Below are 22,850 nucleotides of genomic sequence, written 5' to 3'. Positions count from 1 at the left end.
TCAAGAATCTCCCTAAAAGCCGTCTAACAAAACGCACCTTTGAAGTAATGCTTTATCAATCGATATTACAATGTACCAAGTATGCGTGCCGTGTGCTATGCGATTGGGATATTCTTATTGATAGCGTCAGCCGTAGCAGCCTTTGCCACGGCGAAGGTTGAAGTGTGGTTTGAGGGATATGAGTGTCCACCAATGCACGTGCCAGTCATAAAGAACTGCTGCGCAGTTTATTATACCTGAAATTCAAAGTTCATGCGTTCCATTCTTACGTTGCTAGCCGTATCGGGGAGCAGCACCTGCAAAAAGGGAAATGGTACCTTCTGCAACTGAGCCGAATCGTATTCCCTATTTGCTTGCATTGCGCACCAGACATGGCCGCTGGATAAAATCAACCGAAGGCTTGAATCCTTCCTACTGCCCGACTTGGAACGCTGCTCGAAATTCAACTTGACGGCGGACATAGAAGACGCCATTCTGATACATGGCACCGCCTTGGATCCGGAAACGCAAGAATACTTTGTCGCTCCAGCCTACCTGCCGCCGCAGACGATGAAGATTGCCTTCCCGGTAAAATACCTCCTCCACATATACTCACATATAGCTTTTCTCGAAATTGAACTTACAACGGAAGACCTATAGCTGAATTTGGAATACGACGTGTTTTAACGAGCAAACCTACAACACGGGCAGAGGAAACGACAAATATACACTACAATGAGTAACTTTGAGGTCGTGGGCAACCTGCAAATGTGCACTATGAGCACCTGTTGTACCCTTTGACACCTGTCTCACCTAGCTGTGCTTCACCCGGAGAACCCGCGTCCATTCGTCTCGAATGTAGCGCCACTTAAGGTGGGTTCAGACGGGAGGACCGGAGCGCGGACAGGCCACCCGCGCCCCAAGTGACACCGACGTCACTGCTCTGAGGGACGGCGTGGCCGTCCGGGGCCCCGGATCGCGGAGCGGACTGAATATGCCGAGCGCCTTTTTCAGTCCGCGCGGACCGAGATTGTTTTTGCTCTTTTTGCTTTATCGTTGCTGCCTCCGCGCTGCTACGCCCGCGCTTTTCGTCTCGTATTCAGTTCGAGCGGGGTATTGTTTGTTGTGCATGCGCTGCGTCGTTCGCTCTGTGTTCGCAGCAGTACATCGTTTTTTTGTGTTTGTGCTTGTGGGTGTGCCAGAGTTATAGCTTTACTCAGTTTCCAGTGCTTATTATGGGTGCAGTTGCGAAAAAAGCGCTCAGTGATGAAGCGACAGTCACGTTTTTAGCGCTCGTACAGAGCTGCCCACCGATATGAAATATTGACGATGTTTGCAGTAAAGAACGCTTGCAATAAATGAACGTTTTTTCGCTTCCTCGTCGTCCTCGCACAATTCACGTAGAACAGCCAGAACAGCGAGACGACGGTTTCGCTCGGCGTCCATGTTGAAACGTTCAGTAGAATGGTTTTCGGCAGTGCGCCACCAGCGTGGGGGGGGAGAGTACACGCGGATGGTCCGCTGGCTTCGCGTGAATTCTCGACGGCCGCATCGGCGCGGTGACGCGTGGTCACGTGGCACCAGATCCGTGCTGACGCGTGCGGACCATCCGCGCTCAAGTCCTTTCGTCTGAACCCACCTTTAAGCGCGTCAGCGTTGACAGCGTGAAAGTTCAGAGCAGCCCAGATTTATTAAACAAAAAAAAAATACATGCGTAGCGCAACACGACGGGGAAATTGAGAGAGAGAGAGAGAGCTAGAGGAAGAAAATACTTCTGATAAACTTTACCTATGGACCCGAAATCTAAATAAGGCCGGCGCTGGTCGAAACGCTTTATGGAGGAGAGGCGTGTAGCTTACTCAAATTCGCGGTAGGTCGCACGACCATCTGTAGCGTACGTGTAGTAGCCGTCCTTTGCTATGACCTGAGAAGGGCCCGCTACAAGTACGCAGCACCAACTGGCTCCCTTCTTGGCTTTAAGAGAACTAAGACTTGAGCATGTCGACAGGTTATCATTGTCACGTCGTTATAACAGGAACCCTTCAGAGATAAATTCTTACTGATGGTAATCCGCTTGTTTCTGTTGATGCCAGAGAAAAACAGCGTAATCTCACTATACTTTATTCGTCCAGAATCAACAGAAAAGTTCCATGAGAATGGGATATCAATCCATGTATGCCGTACATGTTCACCACGAGTTCAATTTCCGTCTGTTCTGCGGGCTTTTTTCTAACATTGCAACTGCACGTACCGTTGGACTTCGTAGCTCCGGCGAATTGTGTGCTCATTGTTCCTAAGTTCGTTTAAAGCTAAACTGTTTCGAATTCAGAGTCGCGCCGTTTCCACAAGTTTATCTGCACTTGTGATGCGTGTGTTGCTGTATTATGTTTGTACCGCGGTCAGCACGGGCTTTAAACAAACACTCGCCAACGGGACAGCACTTACGCTAGTACCCATCAGCTTCGTCTGCTGGGGCTCAGTGTGTCAGCGTGTTTTGACAGCAGTTCAACTTCGCTTCTTCCCGCTATTTCTAATCGACTGGGGGAGCGCACGTTTTGGGCGGCCTTGTTTACCGCATTTCGATCGTCTGTCGACCTCATACGCGCACAGGGGACCCGACGTGACTTGCTGCAGCTCGCACGCCCCACTTTTTTCACCTGACAGCTTGCGCTTCAAAGAAACCAAGATTAGAAAACGCAGAGCCTACACCGGCTCGGGATGTTTCATGGCAAATAAATAAGTTATTCCGGTTCTTGTTTTCTCCACTGACAATGGGCATTTGAGTGTCTTCCTGGGTTATGTTACAACGTATTGCTTTGTCCGCGCTGCTCCGAATTTCATTTATATACACCTTGGAGGGCCAGGGCAGAAAAGCTTGTGCTAAGCAAGGAACATGCGTGGATTCGAGTTGAAATTTCAAACAAGTTTTTATTATCGTGTTAACATGTAGAAGCACTAAGGTGTTTCCTGTTGAATAAGAAACTGGCCTCTGGATTCTGGCCTTATATTCAAGCTATCGGGAGTTAGCTGCTGAAGAGCCCATAGGTTAACTGCTCGACACTCCCTTAGACTCTTGGCGACTTAAACATCGAGTTGCTGATTTCATTCACAATACAATATTTGAGGCTTAAAGAGCGGCAAGGCGAAGACCCAGGCAGCACATTTCATCGGCCCAATAATGGGGATTGATTGGGGATTACTGGCCCACAAGTGGCCCAATGGTGCCATTGAGCTACCAATAATGTGCAGCCACGCTATACCATAATCATTATTGGCCCAGTGAACTTAACCCATATCCGTTATTGGCATTCAACCAGCTAAGAGCGGTCAATAATGCCCATTCATATTGAACAGTTTGCCATTATTGTATACACAATGAGGCAGCCTGGTCATTATTGGCCAACCAGCTGCAATTATTTGCCAATATCTTCCACACCATGGTATAACCTGGTAAATATTGTCCGGTCAATAACAACGGCTTCTCAATATTGAATATATCTAGGCATACAGTGGTCAATAATGTCCAACCAACTTTGGCGGCTTCCTAACATTGTAATATCTTGGTTTCTAGTGGTCGATATTGTCTAATGAGCCTTGGTGGCTGACCAGCATTGCACATATCATGGCATAGCTTGGCTAATATTGTCCGGCCATTATGGTTGCCTCGTCAACATTGAATATAGCTTGGCATACATTGGTCAATATTGTCCCACCAGCTTTGGTGGCATCCTAACATTGTATATATCTTGGATTATAGCGGTCAATATTGCCTAATGAGGTCTGATGGCTGGCCAGCATTGCACATATAATGGCATAAAAAGGTTAATATTGTCCGGCTATTATGGTTGTGTTGTCAGCAATAAATAAATCATGGCATATATTGGTCAATAGTGACCCGCCTGTCATGGCGGCCTGCCAACAATGTATACATATGCATTATATTGTTCAATATTGTTCGATGGACTGTGATGGCTAGCCAGCATTGCGCCCTAATGGCATAGGTTGGGCAATAATGTTCAGCCAATATGGATGGCTTGTCAACATTGCATACATCTTGACATAGATTGGTCAATATTGTCCCATCAGCTTTGATGGCATCCCAACATTGTATATACCATGGTTTCTAGTGGTCGATATTGTCTAACGAGCTTTGATGGCTGGCCACCTCTGCACATTTCAGGCTGCGGCGGCGCTAAAAAAAAAAAAAAAACAGTAGAATGAGCTGTGACCGACAGAGACATTTCTAATGCTTGCCTCTCAATATGACAGTGTGTTGGGGCTGATTTCGTCGCAACTAAATTTTTCACTGGCCCGGACGTCAGTTTAAGTTCAACTGTAGAAGATATTCATACGCCATACGTAATTTGGGCCACCATATATATAATGTTTATTGGGATTAATGTATAGATTGTCCTAAAATTGTTTGACTGAGCTGACCAGACACAACGAACAGAAGTGCCCATCACGGAAAATGTAGAATATATTTTTCTGAATACATTTTTCGTGATTCGCTAATTGTTGTGAATGACCTGCGATTATACTTGACAATTTTGGTAGAGAACTCTTTGATTTACGACTTTAGGCATGATTAATTGTTATGTAAAATTCTGCATATAATATCTTCGAGACAATTCCTGCAGACTAGAGGCCCGGATGTCGATCACGCGTGGACGTAGCTAACACAGATAGTGTTCCAAACTTTAGCCAAGTGTTGAAAAAATTCTGACAGCACGTGGAATCTACACTGCAGAAATTAGTGAAGGCGAGACTAATGCTACTGCATACGGTGCATTACGTATCATTATCGTTATCAGCTAAACGCAGCGTCATTACCATTGATTCTGTCATCATTGTCATTATCACTAATTGCAGTGTCATTCTCGTCGCTATCCTCACGGTAGACAATGAGAATTACGTATGGTGCTAGTTTCGCGATCCAAGGTTTAGCGCAGTTGGTTAAAGCGTTAACTAGGCTAGGAATTCGATTCCCGGTGGAGACGATTTGTTTTTCTGATCTCGTCAAATCAGGATGATTGAAAGTGATTGACACATCAATGCACAGATCCGATGCACAGATATATCCATGCACAGATCTCGAACACATCTCGCGCACAACTCTCGCGCACGGGATTTCGTTCCATGGGCCTATTTATACGCATACGAGTACAAGCATACGCGCACGCTCGAGCACACATCTGATCTGACAAGCAAATGTTTAATAGATGCGTGTCCGCGAAAAAAATCCTGCGCAGTCAAGAAACGCAAGGTACTCAAATGCAAAGAACGCAACAGAACGTGTGTGTCGCTTGAACAAACACCAGGGGTTACGTTTGGATAGTAAACGCAGAAACGATCGAATATATCCGGTGAATCCACATCCTGTAAACGTTTGTCCATGATTGGAAACACGCACGCGTAGCATCATTATTTCCGCCTTTTTTTTTTACGTGATGGAAAGAAACCCAACATGTTCAAGCTAAGCAGAGGTGGGAGAGATCGATCGCGCTAACCAATCAAACACGCACTGCATGATTCGCCATTACCTATATGTTTCCAGCATTCAACATCAGCACCGACTATACCACGCCTCAGTACTAGCTGTTCTTATAGACAGATATGTTGGGCTGCTTTCAGGGCCTTCGAGTTCTAATATCTACTAAACACAAATTTGTACTGTACTCTTTTGCGCTCTGCTGTGGGCTTCAGCAACAGACAAAGACTGAACGACTTTGGCCATCGGTGCAGCAGCGCATAAAATATTTCAGCTCAAAGAAAAAATACAAGCAACATATATTCTACGTTATGTCTAGCTAATTCACTTGACAAGAAAACAAATCTGAACTGTCCTGGAATGGTTCGTATTCTAATGCGACGTAAATCGCACACTGCCAAAAAGTAGTGTACATGTAGAAGTTAAAAAAAATGAACAGCACTGCATGGGGCAAGGCAAACGAAAAAAAAATTTAAACAATTATCTACAGTGTAATGAATGCGCGCACATGTGTCGCCAGCATATATGGTAACAAAACTGAAATTGCATAATAACGATGTTCTTTACGGAAGTTATTTTTGTTCGAAAGCTGTGATATATGGCTCATAATGATGCATTTGACCACAGCGTTTGACAGCGCTCTCCTAAGCATTGTTCAGAAACTATTCTTCAAACATTCATTGCCTTATTATCCAACCATATAATCACCGCACCGTAGGCGTTTCCTTTCGGAGAACTAAATAATTCTGTCCCATCATGTCAATCAGGAAGCTAATTGCAATTCATATATATTAAAAGTAATGCGAATGCGTTACTTTAGCAGTTTTGAGGCATTTTTAGAGAACACCACTCGCGAAGAATTTAACACATGATTGAGAAATAGGATTCCATTGTGAAATATTCTGCCGCTTTCACAAGCGCTGCTTCCGCGGGCTGAAAGATGATTATACCGCGCTTCTTTCTGAGGACAACCTTGTCCCAAGTTCGTAGATATAGTTTCAATGTTGACCCTTGCTTTCTTTCTATTTTTTCTTTACTGCAAATTTAGTTCTTCAGATCTTAGCTCGTCGAGTATTTTGTATTTCTTGATATGCCCACGCTTGGTTCTACGCGGATTTTTTCTTGCTCTAAATGTCCACCTGATTTGAAAAAAAAAAAATGAATAGCATGGGAATTTTTAACCTTGAAGTACTCGTAGTTATGGCCGTTTTCGCTTTTCTTTTCCTTAATAGGAATACAGCAAGTTTTCGGGCTGTTGCATCGCTCAGTTGAGCGTGATGACGTTTCAAGAGCACTCCGTCATGAACAGCGACCTGTGTGCCATCTTTAATAAAAAAACATATGTCCATTTGTTCGAACCGAGGACGATTCCGTGAAAACTGAAGATTGTTTTACGTATGTGATTAATATTTGAAACTATGAGGTAAAACGTATTTTGCATTAACAAAAAAAAATATAGCGAAATTATCATTCCACTGAAAATGTTACCGAGCCAACAGTCGAGGCGACCAAAGAGCTCCGAACGCACTCCTCGTTGTTTTAGCGAAGCCAAGGGCAAAACTCTGCGCATTCCTCCTCACACGCTTGGCGCAAAGAACATATGGTTTCCATTCTCTGGTCCTTTTGTCGCCTCTCCGCCCGAGGGCCTTAACTAAAGCAATTCTCCAAACCGCTTTCAACTTCCCGTCTTGTAGCCTTTTCTCCCCGTAAAGCAGTCATCGCGGAAGGGCAGCGACCTTCACTGCCCTCTCTTTCCTCCCGGCTAGGCAGGCGTTGCTCACAATGCCCCCCACTCTACTCCCCCTCACTCTTCCCTTCCTTCCCGTCAACTTTCCTGGCCGGCAGCCTTCTGGGCTCACGTGGTCCTGCGGGACCTCTTTCATTTCTCTCACCCCCTTTCGAGCTTTATGCCTACTCTTTCGTCCGATCTGAAACAAAAAAAAAAAAAAGAGGGAGAGAAAACACAACATCCTTCTGCCCCCTTCTAACCGTGCCTCAAAACTCGACACAAGCCGCTGATTCAGAGGCGTCTGGTCGGCCACACAATCCCCACCCGCTCGAGCTGCTCGAGCTCCCACAGCTTTGGACAGCAGAACCGAAAAACCAAGCCTTGTGAAAGTTCCGATTCGTTTTAATGGCCATGCCTGAAAGAGGATATTTGTGAGTATCACCAGCATTTTAAGTTGTTTGTTCATAACTGAGCACTCTGAGATTATTTCTTGCTTTGTCTCCTTGTAAGATCGCTACTTTTTCTTACCAGGTGTATAAAGCATCAGATCCCTGGGATGTACTTTGCGTGGCAGCATTCATTTTGGATTGTTGCAACTGAGGTCTGCAAATCTGCGCTAGCCGTATGGTAAGATACTTTTTTTTTTGCAATATTTGGTGCAGTATGTTGTCAGCCTTCATCATCATGTCAATAACCGATATGCTTGCGAGAACGGAAAGTCATTTATTTCGACCGCACCACGCCAGTCAGTTCTGAACTGTATTTTCAGCGCACTATTTTGTATGCATAAACTCTGGTCATAATGACAAAATTTACGGCGCAGAGGTGGCCAATTTGTATTGCAAAAGAAAAACGTGGTCCTGTAAAACAGGACGCGTGTTTTGTGCGATTTTCAGGTTACATCTTCATCGCACGTGTGTTGTGTGTCTGAAGTGGTCAGTTTCTTTTACAAACTATATTCGAAACTCAGAGTTACGTCTAGCTTTCTGGGACATGATTTTTAGTTGCGAGCGAATATTTAATATTGTAATTTGCCGTTATGAATGCGCTATTGGAATGGTCTAAACGACGCGTAGCTTATTCACGTGTTTGATCTTTCTCTTGCGCTAATTCCTTGTAGTAGAAGTGTCATAAAATAGCCGCTTAAAATAGGTTATTTACAGTTGCTACCATAGTTCTTATACTTTACCACACGTACAAACTTGTTCCCGCAACAAACGTGATGCTAAGTTACGGATTTCTTTATTTTTTCAGTTCGAGTGTATCATACAAACTCCAAAGCATCTGTGTCGTAAGTTGTTTTGGCTGCAGCTTTGACAACTTTTAAAACGTTCTGTTTGCAGTAATGATGCGGTGCACACTAAATTTAGCAGCCGCGGTCGGAGGGCGACTGCCATTTTTTGTGTCTGTTTTTTCCTTTGTAGTTTCTTTTTAGTTCTTGCGGCAATCTATTCAAAGGAAAGCTATTGATTTGAAGCTTCCAGTTATGACGACGTCTTTCTTCTACAGGTGTTCGATCACAAAGGCACTACAAGTATAAGGGGGCAAGCACTGACTACCGTTTAACGAATAGATAACGGCAAAGATCATTTTGTTTTATGTTTCCAGCGTCAACAACACATCCACATGGGAAGCCGTGCACTGCCAGATGTCGCAACCAATGTAACCAAGTCAATATGGCCGGCCTCACCGAGTATGCAGCTTATTTCAACCTGAGTAAATCAGACAAGAAAGTTGCCTGAGGGCCAACAGGTAGTGCTTTATTTTGCATTTTTATTCCACGGTCTAGCTGCACTTCCACTTTCCAAAAGTTTTCTGTCTTAATGGGATTTATGAATGTTGCTTTTATTTCCAGGTGCCATCTGCGAAAGGAAATACATTGTTATGCACGCTGCTCAAGTCCATATCCTTAAAGGCTGCAAGGAGCTGCTGGCCCTACAACCGACCACAAAAGAAGCTGCGATGAACGCAGCGCCTTCCTCCAACCTGGGACCTGAGAACACCTTGCCAAGGGACGCAAAGACAGTAGGAACACTGAAGTCTAAGAGTTCTGCCTAAATGTTTCCATACCCTGTAACAAGTGCACACCTAATAAATCACCATGCAGTGAACCTTTCAGCTGTATTTTCTGTGCATGGATATCCTCAGCATGCTTTATTTAAATAAAAAGCTGCATGAAAAATATCTGCAATGCATAAGTAGGGGATGGCTTTGCAGGTGCCTATTAGTCATAGCACGAAAAAGCAACTAGCCGGATTGCCAATTTATCTGGCTGGATGTCAATAAGGCAAAACCACTGGGCAAGATTGGATTGGAAATATTGGGTAGCTGATAAATCTGGCTGGATGCCAGTTGTGAATATCCAGTGAATAAGCATGGTTACAAGATATCGGATGGCCAGTGAGCTTGGCGGGATGGCCGTGATATAACAACCAGTGAGTGAGCTTGGGTGGAAGATATTGAGTAGCCATTGAGTGCCGTTGAATGCCAGTAAACAAGGTAGTATGCCAATACTGGTTTTGATAGGAGAGCCGATCAAATTGGTTGGCATATATCTTGGCTCTTTGTGCGCCCCAATCGGACGCCAATATTGACCAATATTGGGACCAATATATCCCAATATTGGACCATTGGCGGTCCATTGACGGCGTGCTGCTTGGGGAAGGTGAAGATACATGCGCACACTGCAAAAATGTTTTCCCATATTAAAGTCTAGATTGAGAATACAACGCGTACACCGCGAGTACAGCGCAGAGCTTGTTCAGTGAAAAGAATGTGTCTCCACGATGAAACGTGTGAAAAATTGAAAACGAAAACTTCGAAATCCTGCTCGCCTTAGTGTTTATTAATGTTCAAAATATCAAGAAATCCGCACAGCTTCTTGTAGATCATCAATATTCAGATTCTTTCCAGCTTTCTTACAATGTAATCTGATTCATTTTCAGCCTGATCATACCCACTGCAAGGCGAAGGCCTCTCCCATATTCATTCAATTATAACCAGGTCCTGTGTCAGCTGCATCCACTTGACCCCTGCGAACTTCTTAACCTCAGCCGCCAACCTAACATTCTGCCGCGCCCTGCTGCGCTTTCCTTCCCTTGGAATCCAGTTTGTTACCCTAAGCGACCATCGGTTATCCTCTCGTCGCACTACATGTCCTGTCCATGCCCATTCCTTATTCTTGATTTCCACTAGAATATTCGTAACTTTATTTCTCTGACCCACTATGCAAGCTTCCTATCTCCTAATGCTACACCTGCTATTAATCGTTCCATAGCCCTCTGCGTGGTCATCAACTTAAGCAGAACCCTCTTATTTAGCATCCATGTTTCAGCCCCATAGGTAAGTACAGATAAGATGCAACTATTGTCTACTTTCTTTTTGAGCGATGCCGGTAAGCTGCTAGTCGCAATCTTCGAGTGTTTGCCAAATGCGTTCCATCTCAATAGTATTCAACTTATTATTTCTCTTTAATAGTCCGGATCTGCGGTTACTACCTGTACTAAGTAGACATTTTCGCCTACTACTTTCAGTGTTTCGCTACCTAAAGTAAACCGCTGTTTTTTCCCGAGGCTGCTGAACATTACCGTAGTCTTCTGTATATTCATTTTTAAGAGACCATTTCTACTTTTGCTTTCTATGTCATCAATCATTCGTTACAGTTATTCCCTAAGTTACTTAGCAAGGCAATATCAGTAAATCTCAAGTTGCTGACGTATTCTTCATCTACCCTTATCCTTACCTGCTCCCATTCCAAGTCTCTGAATACTTGTTCTAAGCAAGCTGCGAATAGTACAGGGGAGATCGTGTCTCTTTGCCTAACACCTTTCTTCATAGGAATTTTTTACTTTCTTTACACATAACTATGGTTTCTGTGCAGCCACTATATATACCTTCCAGCACTTTTCCATACGGCTTCTCTTCTGTCGTCAGATCTGCTTCGTTATCATTTAATTCTTCAGTTACGTTTCAGGGTTTGTAACTGAATATTGTGATCGGCAGCATTTCGTAAAGGAGAATTGAAATTGTTGTCTGTTACTTATACTTTGTAACGTGTAAAAGATTGCTGCGAAACAGGCGAAAGACAAATCAAATCAAACTGCGACACAGCCATGCATGCCGCCATAATTATCTCGGTGCCAGAGACCAACGCTTCGCTGGCGCTAGTCCAGAGACAGGCTGTTCAGCGTTGGTACTAAGCACGCACGGTGCATGCCGGGATTACGGTCGCCATGTGATTTCTTCCAGTTTTTCTACGACGTTATGTGGCATTCGCAATGCTGAACGGCGATTAGAGAACTACATTAAGAACAGCTCAGCTTCGGCAATGCGCTAGGCTTTAACATACTTTTTAAGAAGGAGCGGAAAGCACAGAGAGTAAGAAACAGTAAGGTATGCATATTGGTTCGTGTGTAGCGCCTGTTTTGAGCGGTTTGTGTTTAGGAGAGGGTGATGATGTGTTGACTACGCGTATGGAGGGCCACAATGTTATAAGGTTTTTTAGATATGTCGATGTCTTTCGATGTTACTTGAAAGTAACATCGGAAAGGCGAAACTATCGGTTTTGTTCTAGGAATTTTCGAAGAATGCTTGGCCCCTTTGATTTTGACCTATTAAATGCCTCTCGGTAACAGCATACGGTTCCTAGACTTAAGTCTCCGTTTCTCTGATAAACACGCTTGCTGGATGTATGAACCTAGGTGGACAAAACACTTTACGTTCGATTCGGCACAGTCTAAATTTAGGGCAAAGAGGCGTTTGCTAGGCTTTGTTTTCGTAATGCGTTACAAAAGTTGTGCTATCGCACAGTTCAGTACAGCCTCATAAAGCAGTCAGCCCGTCTGGGTGCCGCCGGCTACCCTGTTTTTTAGTTTCAGTGGCGGAAGGCATTCTAAAGGGCAAAAAGAAAAAAAAATAGTGGGTGCCTATGTGGAAAGGAGAGGCAGAGACAATGAAAAGCAAAAGGTTGCAGTGATGCCCTATTCACATAAGGATCGCCATAAAGCCACCATAAAGGTGGTTTTTTCAGCCCCGGTAAAACTCATGAAGTTGTGTCGAGTGACTAATCCAAATACAAAGTGGAGTTTCGGATACAAAATAAAACATCAGAACACATTTTTAGCATCCCAGCAGGGCATTGTGTACGCCCTGTTGAAAAACAGCCGATGTCTCATAGCACGGCTGTACGACCACAATTATGTGTGTTACACCGCATCAGGTTTTCAGGCGAAGCACTGCCAAGAATGCAAACAAACCACCCTTGAAACCCCACTTTTCCAGTTGCAGAATCCTAGCTAAATGTACATGCAAAATAACAAGTGAAATTATCAAGGCGAAGGCAATAGCTAATGCGGGGACATGTGTCAGCACATCATCCATTCGCTGGAAAGCAGTCGCAATTCCTTGATGTTCGACGGTAAGCGTGACTAAGGATGCCTGGGGGTCCGCACTTTATCTAGCCTTGTTTGTGTTTCTTATGCTGAATTGTTTCGTATTTATTCTGACGCGCTCATGAATAAAATTGTAGTGTTTCTCTTGTCCCGTCTTCCTGTCAGTGTGTTTTCCTGTAGCGCTGTTTTTTTATTGAAAGGCAAACCAATTCGCCCAATTATCCGTTTTACTTTTACTTACATAGTAATAAGTCAATACCTTTGCAACAACGCCCAGCCGTGGGTCGGTCGTCCAGCGATGCGCTACTTGAACTTGAAGCTGAACTTCTTATGAACAGCGAAGCTCCGGGACGAGTAGTTGCCTCATTTCATCCTCATTTTGATTGCTGTTTTAGGCTCACGCATGGTCCAGCACAATATTACCTGTAAGCAGTCGATTATTTCAGATAATACAGAATTACACTGTCAAGATCCCATTTGCCCCGTTGCCGGTCGCCATTCAACTCCAACCATCAATGATAATTGATAATAAATTGTAAATTGGTATTGATAAAAATAACAACCAAATATTACATGTGCAGGAAAGCTAACCCTTTGTGATGCTGTGGCCGAAATTGTCCCAGTTTCGATTCATAGCGGCAGCGAAAGAATGAAGCTGCCGTCATGAATCAACATTGTGACTAACTTTGCAAAAACTTGTTTTGCTCAAAGATGTCCCACTTCCTTTAACAAACAGCGTACAACATGCACTGTCGTACCATATCTTTGCATGTTCAATATTACCGAACTATCAAACAAACCGTTCAATTCTTTTCATCTTTCGCTAAAGTAGGGTTGTCTTTGCATACATTGGGGCGGAGTGTGACGAGATCCATTTCAGTGCGAAAAAATTGTTACTATTGAGTTTGTGATATTTTTCAGCTAGGTAACTGCCCCTTAAACTTCTCAAAGTAACGTAGTTCCAATGCAAATTTTAGTTCACATATAACTCACTTAGATGCTGATATGTACCCTGTTTTAGGCATTTTACCAAGAGATTGGTACAAATCTGTAAGCCTTTCCCAACAAATTCTTATCTTTAGATGAATAAAAAATATTACCATTCAAATTTTAGAGGCAATTTGAGTGCAATTTTCTCACCACAGAACACTGCGTCCGCCTCAATATGCCGTTTTCCATCTGTGCAGTTTCACCAGAACCGACTGCGTCCGGTCATGGTGATAATCGCCAGCAAGACGTACCGACTTCCATCGGACGTCGACTGGCTGCAGACAAGTGTGGACGACGAGAAACAGGCAGAATACGAGGACAATTTCAAAATGGTGGGAATCCGCGGCCTTGCCAGCCCAGAATTCGAGATTAGCAGTTTCTGGTTCGCATTTTGTGCTTAGTAGTTCCTTTTTTTTTCAGGAACGAGTTGATGATTTAACCGACAAGGCAATGTCGCATCGTCAGAGTGTGGATCTGTATGGAGAGCGGCTGTGGTCCGTACAAGCTAGCGCTCCGTTCTTTTCGCTGCGAGCGCCAAATCCCGTCCGCTCATGGACTTCAAATAAATCAGACTGTTTCACCGTAAGCATGGTTTTTTGTTTTTATGGCAGCATCGGCCGCTCTTGATGGAATGGTGCATCCTACCAGAAGCGGAGACTCTTATTCAGACTCCATGGCATCGGTATCGGAAGTCTCAGCTTTAGCGTTCTCTGCAAACTTCACTGCTGGAACTTTCCCTGCGAACTACTGCGTGGCGCACAGCTAACTACATTTTCTGGCCCCAAGGTGATGCATCTGTGAGGCGCTGTTACTTTCCAGTCTAACAACATGCTCACTGACAAAGAAGCGAAAGTACTCCCGGCAACCAAACAAACTGCTGCAAATGAATACGCACTAAACAATATCTAAAGAAATTGTCACCCTTCCTTTTTACAGTAGCGCTCTACTTGATCAGCCAGTAGATATTGCCCAGAACTTTCGACACGAATATGACGCGTGTCGCATCACCATCTACTGAACGCAAGGACTCTACTAAGGTTTTCGTCATCTTTGCAACAAGAACATCAACATGGTATTTACCGACGCAAGATCTTGTGTTCTGCTTATGAGCAATGCTACAGCGCACACCCTCCAGCTTCGACTCCCAGCTCGCCTGAAAACTTTTCTGCTCACGAAGCTTCCTCAGAAGCATGTCAGAATGAAACCTAAAATTTAGTGTACACCACGAGGTGAATGATCATCTTTTGCATACAGGCACACCGTCCGTTTCAGAAAGTCTCTAATGTCATTGCCGATGCATTTTCACATCTACTTCTTCATAGACGAAGTAACTTATAATTATATCATAATTCCTCGCAGAAGAGCACTTACCACTTGCTACTGCTGCAAACAAGGCATCGCTAAATGGAGTAGAATACATCACAAAGAATGGACTCAGGTAAAGACATTGCCACCTGAAGCATTTCCCTACTGTAACACGCGCGAGAAACTTTTCGATGTAGACGATGTACTGTTCCGAGGAAAAGGTATTGCAATGTACGATGAGGTTAAAGCCAGGGTTGTCAGTTGTGAAAAGCTGTGTGATATCTATTGATGGCTCCGACTAGACGAACGAGTTGAAGCAATAAGTTCCTGCCACATTTATCACACGCTTGTCATGTCTGCTACGCCATCATTCGCGCCTTTGTAGTCCGTGACATCTCGCTGTGGGCGTCGCGTGCATAGGACGTCTTGAATGGGCACCTTCCAACTACAAATACAACGTCCAATCAGACAAGCGGCATTAAATTCTGGGCTATACATTGTAGGGCCCGTGGCGCGCCGCGCATTCGAAGGCCGCGCCACTTCCCAATACTCCCTGCGCGCTGCCTGTTTCCGTCTCCCAGCTCGTTCGGGGATAACCCGTCCCGCGCGAGGGGGCTATAAAAGAAGACACGCGCCGCCGTCTCGGCCTCTCTTCGTCCTCTCTCTTCTATTGATGGCTCCGACTAGACTGACGAGTTGAAGCAATAAGTCCCTGCCACATTTATCACACACTTGTCAAGTCTGCTACGCCATCATTCGCGCCTTTGTAGCCCGTGACATCTCGCTGTGGGAATTGCATGCATAGGATGTGTTGAATGGGCACCTTCCAACTGCAAATCCAAATTCCAATCAGACAAGCGGCAATAAATTCTGGGCTATACATTGTAGGGCCCCTGGCGTGCCGCACATTCGAAGGCCGCGCCACTTCCCAATGCTCCCTGCGCGCTGCATGTTTCCCTCTTCCCGCTCGTTCGGGGATAACCGGTCCCGCGTGAGGGGGCTATAAAAGAAGGCACGCGCCGCCGTCTCGGCCTCTCTTCGCTCCTGCTCTTCATCCCTGCTTCGCTCCTGCTCTTCGTTCCTGCTTCTTCGGTCCCGGCGCTTCTCCACGAAAGACGACCCGCAGGCTGCAGCCCCCCGGACGACGACCCCGCACCATGTTGGACGACCCCCTGTGAGATTAAAGATGTTTGTTACACGATCCGCTGTGTATTTGTCGTGCGCATCCCTCGGGCAGAGGAATCGCCCACAACTGGCACCCAGCTGGGGCTCAATTAGCACCCATGTGGACGATTTCTCTGCCAACGTGGCAGCGCACGGCAACACGACGGGCTGGTTCTTTGTATGATAGGCGCGACGCCATTTTGAGTTTAGGGCTATCGTGTGTGCAGATGACGCGGAGTGTAGTAGAGTAGTGTTTGTACATTGTTTTAATTTTGTTTTGGGTTATGTACGTGTTTTTTAGTGTCGGGCGGTTTTGTTATAATTTGTTTTGCCTATGTTAGTTTTATGAAGTGTTATCGCCGCGATTAACCTTTGTGAATAGCCTCCTGACGCGGGCTAGGGTTTAGTCGTGCATGTGCAGCTGTTCTGCGCATCCCGGCCAGCCTTACTGGTTTAGTGAGAATGCCGCCGAGAAAGGACACGGCAGATAGAAACGCCACTTCGGATGCCGGTGCATCCGGGAGTGAGGCAAGGGATGCGGCAGAGCCCGCACAGGTTCCCGACGCAGGCGCGCCTATGCAGCACATGACCGCGATGTTATCTGTATTAGCCGGTCAGCTCGGCTCGGTGGCTAGTGCCAACCAAGCGGCCGCTGAGGCGACAGTCTCGCGTCCGCGGATAAATGTTGAGGTTCCCTCCTTTTTCGGCTACACGGACGTGAAGTCAGTCCACGAGTTCTTGCAAGAACTCTGGGATTGTCAGACGGCACTGGGTTCCCCAGACGGTGTGGTGCTAGCGCAGGTAATTCCCGTAGCACTTGTTGAGAGCGCGGCGCGATGGAGACGCTGCCAGCCGGCCTTCCAGTCGATGGCAGACTTCACAGATCGCTTTCGCGCCGATTTCTTGCCGCCGGATGCTTGAGGAGCTAGCCTTGCGCACACAGCACCCAGAGGAGAGCCTCCTCGAGTATGTACGCGCAATGCAGGAGCTCTACAAGAGGGCAGATCCCACGGCAACCGATCTTCGCAAGAACTCGTGGACTGACTTGACGTCCGTGTAGCCGAAAAAGGAGGGAACCTCAACATTTATACGCCACTCACCTACCAGCTGCGGTTGTTGGCGAGCGGTGAAACCGCTGGTCCGGTGCACGTCGCAGACTTGAAAGCTTACCACCTTCGCAAGGACGATAACTGCGAAGCGGGGGAAGCTCTAAGCGATGCCGCAATCTACCCCAAAGTAAGGCGTACAGGTAGCAACCCGGTTCGCAACCGACGCTATAACCTAAGGCCAAGGTAGTGCACTACTTTCTCTAACGTCTTTGCTTCTTTCAGAATGTATTCTGATAAGATTTTGCAGCAACCAGATGAACCACCGTCGCTGGGGCGGGTCGCGCGCGTGATGAGGCAATGCCACCCGCGCTTCAAGTCGTATTTGCGGGGACGTGCTTTTGCAAACCTCGAGGCCCTAGCACAGGAAGCGAAGGCAGTGCAGGCAGATTTACTCGCTGAATTGCGCTACCAGCCACCCCCCAGGCCAGCCCAATCGCTAGAGCCGCGATGCGCCTGAGCCGGAGGCCAAGACTCCGCGCCGCGCGCCAGAGGCGCAGACGTAATGACGGTAGGGCAGGAAAGGCCAGCGGAAGGCTCCGCTATTCCTCGCGCTCTTGACCCGTACGCGTCCGAGCAGCGGCGTTGAGCTGCGCTCGCCAGCGACGTCCGCACAGGCGCGGAGAGAGGGGAAAGACGTCCCCAACCGCTTCGTGGAACGCGGCATCCCCCGATCGCGCGGCAGGTGAACGATCGGCTTTGCTGGAATTGCAACCAGCCGGGCCACGTGGCACGAGAGTGTCAAGCAAGGCGTATGCAGGGAAACGCGGACCGCCGACGGCCATAATTGGTAACACCAGCCTGTCGCCGGCGGCGGGAGAATTTCGTGGTAGCCACGGCGGAAAATGGGAAATGTACTTCCACGCCGCGTCACCGGGCGACCGCCCCGGGGGCACAGAGGCTTTTCTCCCACTCGCCTGTAAAGCGCAAGGAATGTTGTCGCGCTCGAGCATTTTTATGCTAGTGCGGTTAGCCGGTCAAAGCTACTCAGCACTCATTGACACGGGCTCAACTCTGTCACTGGTCGGTGATGATGCGTTCGAGGCCTGCCGTAGATGTAACATCCGTGTCAGGCCAGCAGAAACCTCTTTGAGCTTAGCAGCAGGGACGACAAAATCGGAGGGAGCGGTACGTCTGGTCCTGCGTTTTGAAGGCAGGAAGCGGAGGCATCGCTTCGTCTATCTGCCCGGCTTAGCCATACCAGTTATTCTGGGAAGAGATTTTCTTTCGAGCGAAGGCATTGTGCTTGACATGGGGGAGAACGGCTATCGCTACAGCCCCGTCACCCCCCTCATTCCCTTTGTTAGCGCACCCAAACAGGAATGCGTCGCTGAGCGAGCGAGCGTCCACGCTTTTGTGGCAGACGGCTCCCCCGCGACACTGAATGGTAGCCCATTAGAAGCAATTATCGCGTCCACCGGTAGTCAGCGCCGAAGGCTCGTGGAAACTTTACTCCGGTTTTCGGATTGCTTCGCAGAGAAACCAGGCAGAACCGATTTGCTTCAGCACGAGATTGAAACGGGTGACGCACTCCCTTTCAGATGTAACCCGCGGCCGTTAAGCGGGTTACATCTTCTCGTCAGAGACAGCTTCTCGTCAGCGCCCTTGACGAGATGATTGATACCGGCGCGGTGAGACCCTCACAAAGTCCCTGGGCGTCCCCAGTGGTTCTAGCGCCAAAGAAAGATGGTTCGGTCAGGCGGTGTGTTGATTATCGCAAGCTCAGCTCACTGACGCCTACGGTTGCGTACCCTTTACCGTCGATCGAGGCTGTAATGTACGCGTTAGCGAACGCAAGGTTCTTCACAGTCCTGGATGCAAGCAGAGGGTACCTGCAGATTGAGGTGGCGGAAGGTGACATTCAAAAAACCGCATTCACCTGTCACCGCGGGCTCTTCGAATTTGCTCGACCCCCGTTTGGTTTGTCTAATGCACCAGCACGTTCATGCGATTGATGGATATCGTGCTGGGCGATGCAAGGTTCAACTACGCGATGGCGTACCCCGACGACGTGTGATATTCTCACAGCCGTTCAAAGAGCATCTCATTCACCTGGATTCCGTTCTTGAAAGAATGAGACGTGCGGGTATAACGATCAACCCAAAGAAAGTGCAGTTGGCATCAAAGAGAGCGAACCTCTTGGGATTTGTGGATGATGATGGCACTTTGAGACCGAACGATGACAAACTGCAGGCCATTCTGAACTACCCCTGCCCGACGGACGTGAAAAGCTTGCAGAGGTTTTGGGAATGGTTGCCTTCTACAGACAATTCATCCCTAGTTTTTCAGAGCTCGCTAGGCCATTGAACCAGCTGTTGCGGAAAGGCTCGAAGTGGGTCTGGGGCACTGAACAAAACGACGCTTTCGTTGCCTTGGCTCGCGCGAACACCGCTAGTTTGCGCCTACCCCACCTGAATAAGCTGTTTGCCTTGCAGACAGATGCCAGTGATGCTGGTGTAGGAGCGGTTGTGTTGCAGGAACACGAGGGCAAGCTGCGCCCTGTCGCGTTCGCTAGCCGCACGCTCACATCGGCGGAGCGGAATTATTCCGTGACCGAAAAGGAATGCCTGGCGATAATGTTCGCATTGTCAAAGTTCGACATGGACCTAGACGGAGCGGTTTTCCCCGTGCAGACAGATCACCGGGCGCTTTCGTGGTTAAACAGGCTGAAAACCCCCCAGGCAGACTCGCGAGATGGGCGCTCACGTTGCAACGTTACGCGTACGCCATTGAGTACCGCCGGGGCAGTATGAATAAGGTGGCCGATGCTTTATCGCGCGCACCGTTGAAGGCTGGCAGAAGCGCAGAAGAGGCGCAGTCCAGCATTGCTGAAAGTGGCGTCGCCGCTAGTGGAGAGGAGGAGAGGGCGGACGCGAGCGTCGCGCCCTGCGTAGTTAAAGAGAGAAAGGAGGTGGACAGAGTTGCCATGTTGTGCTGCGAGAGAGAAAAGGCGCAGCAGCTGGTGGCGGCCACTACTCGCCTGCCAAGAAGCGAGGCAGCTAGAAATCTGTCTTGGGGAGTAGCTGTCAGTAGGGAAGAGCTTATTGAGGCCCAGAAAGCAGACGGTTTATGCCAGCGGGTGCTGACAGAGCTTGCGACTAGTGCAGCTTGCACCTGGATCGCTGAGGGCAAGTGTGACGCGTATCTGCTGGGCGATGATGGCTTACTGCTCCGCTACATCCCCCAACTTGACGAGAAAGAGGCGATTGCATCCCCCTTCCGAGTCGTGGTCCCGAGGAAGTTGCGGAAACGATTCCTCCAGTACTTCCACTACACAGCGCTGGCACGCCATGGCAGCGGCAGTAAGACTTATGACAAATTATGCCGTGTCGCGACCTGGCCAGGTATGAGAAAGGATGTAGTGCTGGGTTACGCCCGTACATGTCCTGTTTGCCAGGTAGCCAAGCCTCGGGCGGGGAAACCCGCTGGCATGATGAAGCCGGTAGTTAGCAACTATCCGCAGCAAGTGGTCGCGTGCGATATCATGGGACCCCTCCCTCGCTCCGGGCGCGGACACCAATATATCCTGGTAATAACGGACCCCTATTCCAAGTAGGTTGAGGTTTCCCCCTTAGGAAGCTTGTGTCAGAAAGGATTTGGGAGAAGCTGTTGGAGACATTCACTCGTTTCGGTTTCCCTTCCGACCTGGTTACATACAATACTTCGTATTCACAAGCAAAGTCTTTGTTGATTCCTGTCGGGCGCTTCAAATCCGCCACAGGAAAACGAGTCCTACAACGCTCAGAGCAACATAACCGAGAGAGTGAATCGGAATGTTAAGAGTATGCTGGTCTCGACGACCGAGCAGCACAGAGATTGGGACGCACGGCTGTCCGAACTGGCTTTCGCCACTAGAACAACCGTGAACAGGTCGGTGGGTATGACACCTGCTTACTTGAATTTTGGGAAAGAGATCGCTTTTCCGCTAGAGAACGCCCTACTTGACGCGGCGGGGACCGCGCCCCCTCCGCTTACGCAGTACGCGGCAAAGCTCCGCGAGCGCCTTGAGGCAGCGCAGCGCGCGGCTCGTCAAAACCTCGATGTCGCGCGCAAGGAGCAAGCGGATCAGTACAACAAAGGTCGTCGTCACGTCGTTTTCAACACGGGCGATTTGGTACTGAAAAGAACGCACCCGCTTAGTAACGCAGCGCGTGGTTTCGCCGCGTCGCTAGCGCACAAGTGGGTTGGACTGTTCGAAGTTACGGCACGGACTACGCCATTCACCTACCAGCTGCGGTTGTTGGCGAGCGGTGAAACCGCTGGTCCGGTGCACGTCGCAGACTTGAAAGCTTACCACCTTCGCAAGGACGATAACTGCGAAGCGGGGGAAGCTCTAAGCGATGCAGCAATCTCCCCCAAAGTGAGGCGTACAGGTAGCAACCCGGTTCGCAACCGACGCTATAACATAAGGCCAAGGTAGTACACTACTTTGTCTAACGTCTTTGCTTCTTTCAGAATGCATTCTAAGATTTTGCAGCAACCAGATGAACCACCGTCGCTGGTGCCGGAAACCGCCCCCAGCGCATGGTTCAAGGAGGGGCCACTTAATCAGGGGATACCCTCCTAGTTTGTAGTGGTTCGTGGCCCATCATTGGGACCAGCGCGGCCATGCTGGCCGTCTTCAACGAGTCTGGATTGGAGCCCGCTGCCCAGGCCTGGAGTACGGGCCTCAGGAAGCCAGGTGTGCCCGGGGCGGAAACGCCTGCTGCAATGTGCATCCAGCAAGGCGCCACGTGGAGAGGGGTCAGCGATGTAGAGTAGAAGCTCAGGGCCGCTGCCAGGCGTATTCGTTGCCGAGCCCAGCTGCGCTGTGACCCCGAGGATGTGGCCGCTGCCGGAGAGGGACCAGCCGGAACAGTCCCGCCATGCCTGCTGCTTCTCCCGTCCCACGGACCAGCTGAGATGGCATCCCGCCAGAGCCAGGCGACAAGCCTTCATATTTTACGCCGACCCGGGCTCGGACATGGACATGGCCCGGCTGTTGGTGGAGCCCGGGTCGGACGCTGAGGGGGGGGAGGGGAGATGTAGGGCCCGTGGCGCGTCGCGCATTCGAAAGCCGCGCCACTTCACAATGCTCCCTGTGCGCTGCCTGTTTCCCTCTCCCCGCTTGTTCGGGGATAACCGGTCCCGCGCAAAGGGGGCTATAAAAGAAGGCACGCGCCGCCGTCTCGGCCTCTCTTCGCTCCTGCTCTTCGTTCCTGCTTCTTCGGTCCTGGCGCTTCTCCACGAAAACAACCCGCAGCCCCCCGGACGACGACCCCGCACTACCTTGGACGACCCCCTGTGAGATTAAAGATGTTTTGTTACACGGCCCGCTGTGTATTTGTCGTGCGTATCCCTCGGGCAGAGGAATTGCCCACAACATTACAGCACAAAAGAAGATAACACACCTTGAAAAAGAAGCACGAAGTACAAACACAAAAATATGTGCAGCGTCATCACACAAACTTGTTCGGAAAATTTCTTGATAACAGTGTTTGAATGCTGGAAAGGGTCAAAAATTTCTTTGTTTAATTTATTTAATAGAACTGGCAGTGTGTACGAGATAGATTATTCTGAGTAATATGCTCTAGGTGTAGGAACTAACCACATTTCTTTATTTCTGGTATGTGGAATATGGGTGTTTTTTACAAGTTCTGCCAAATTACCAACGTAATTTTCCTTGCTGCTACTGCTTACTGAAGTATTTATTAAAA

At 48.1% G+C, this 22,850-nt stretch overlaps 1 protein-coding gene across 1 annotated transcript in view; it reads left to right on the top strand.

Annotated features, from left to right (window-relative positions):
• Positions 1-14,206, top strand: part of LOC146186857 (sperm-specific sodium:proton exchanger-like) — a 48,857-nt gene extending 34,651 nt beyond the window's left edge. The window contains exons 16-19 of the mRNA XM_084608127.1: positions 370-567; positions 13,777-13,911; positions 14,000-14,073; positions 14,191-14,206. Of these exons, the coding sequence (XP_084464253.1) occupies positions 370-567; positions 13,777-13,911; positions 14,000-14,073; positions 14,191-14,206 (423 nt within the window). The remainder of the gene's footprint in view (positions 1-369; positions 568-13,776; positions 13,912-13,999; positions 14,074-14,190) is intronic.
• The last annotated feature ends 8,644 nt before the right edge of the window (positions 14,207-22,850 follow it).

The sequence above is a fragment of the Amblyomma maculatum genome, chromosome 6, assembly GCF_055883805.1.
Source record: "Amblyomma maculatum isolate TAMU_Amacu chromosome 6, ASM5588380v1, whole genome shotgun sequence".
Taxonomy (NCBI): domain Eukaryota; kingdom Metazoa; phylum Arthropoda; class Arachnida; order Ixodida; family Ixodidae; genus Amblyomma; species Amblyomma maculatum.
This window is presented reverse-complemented; position numbering and strand designations above follow the sequence as displayed.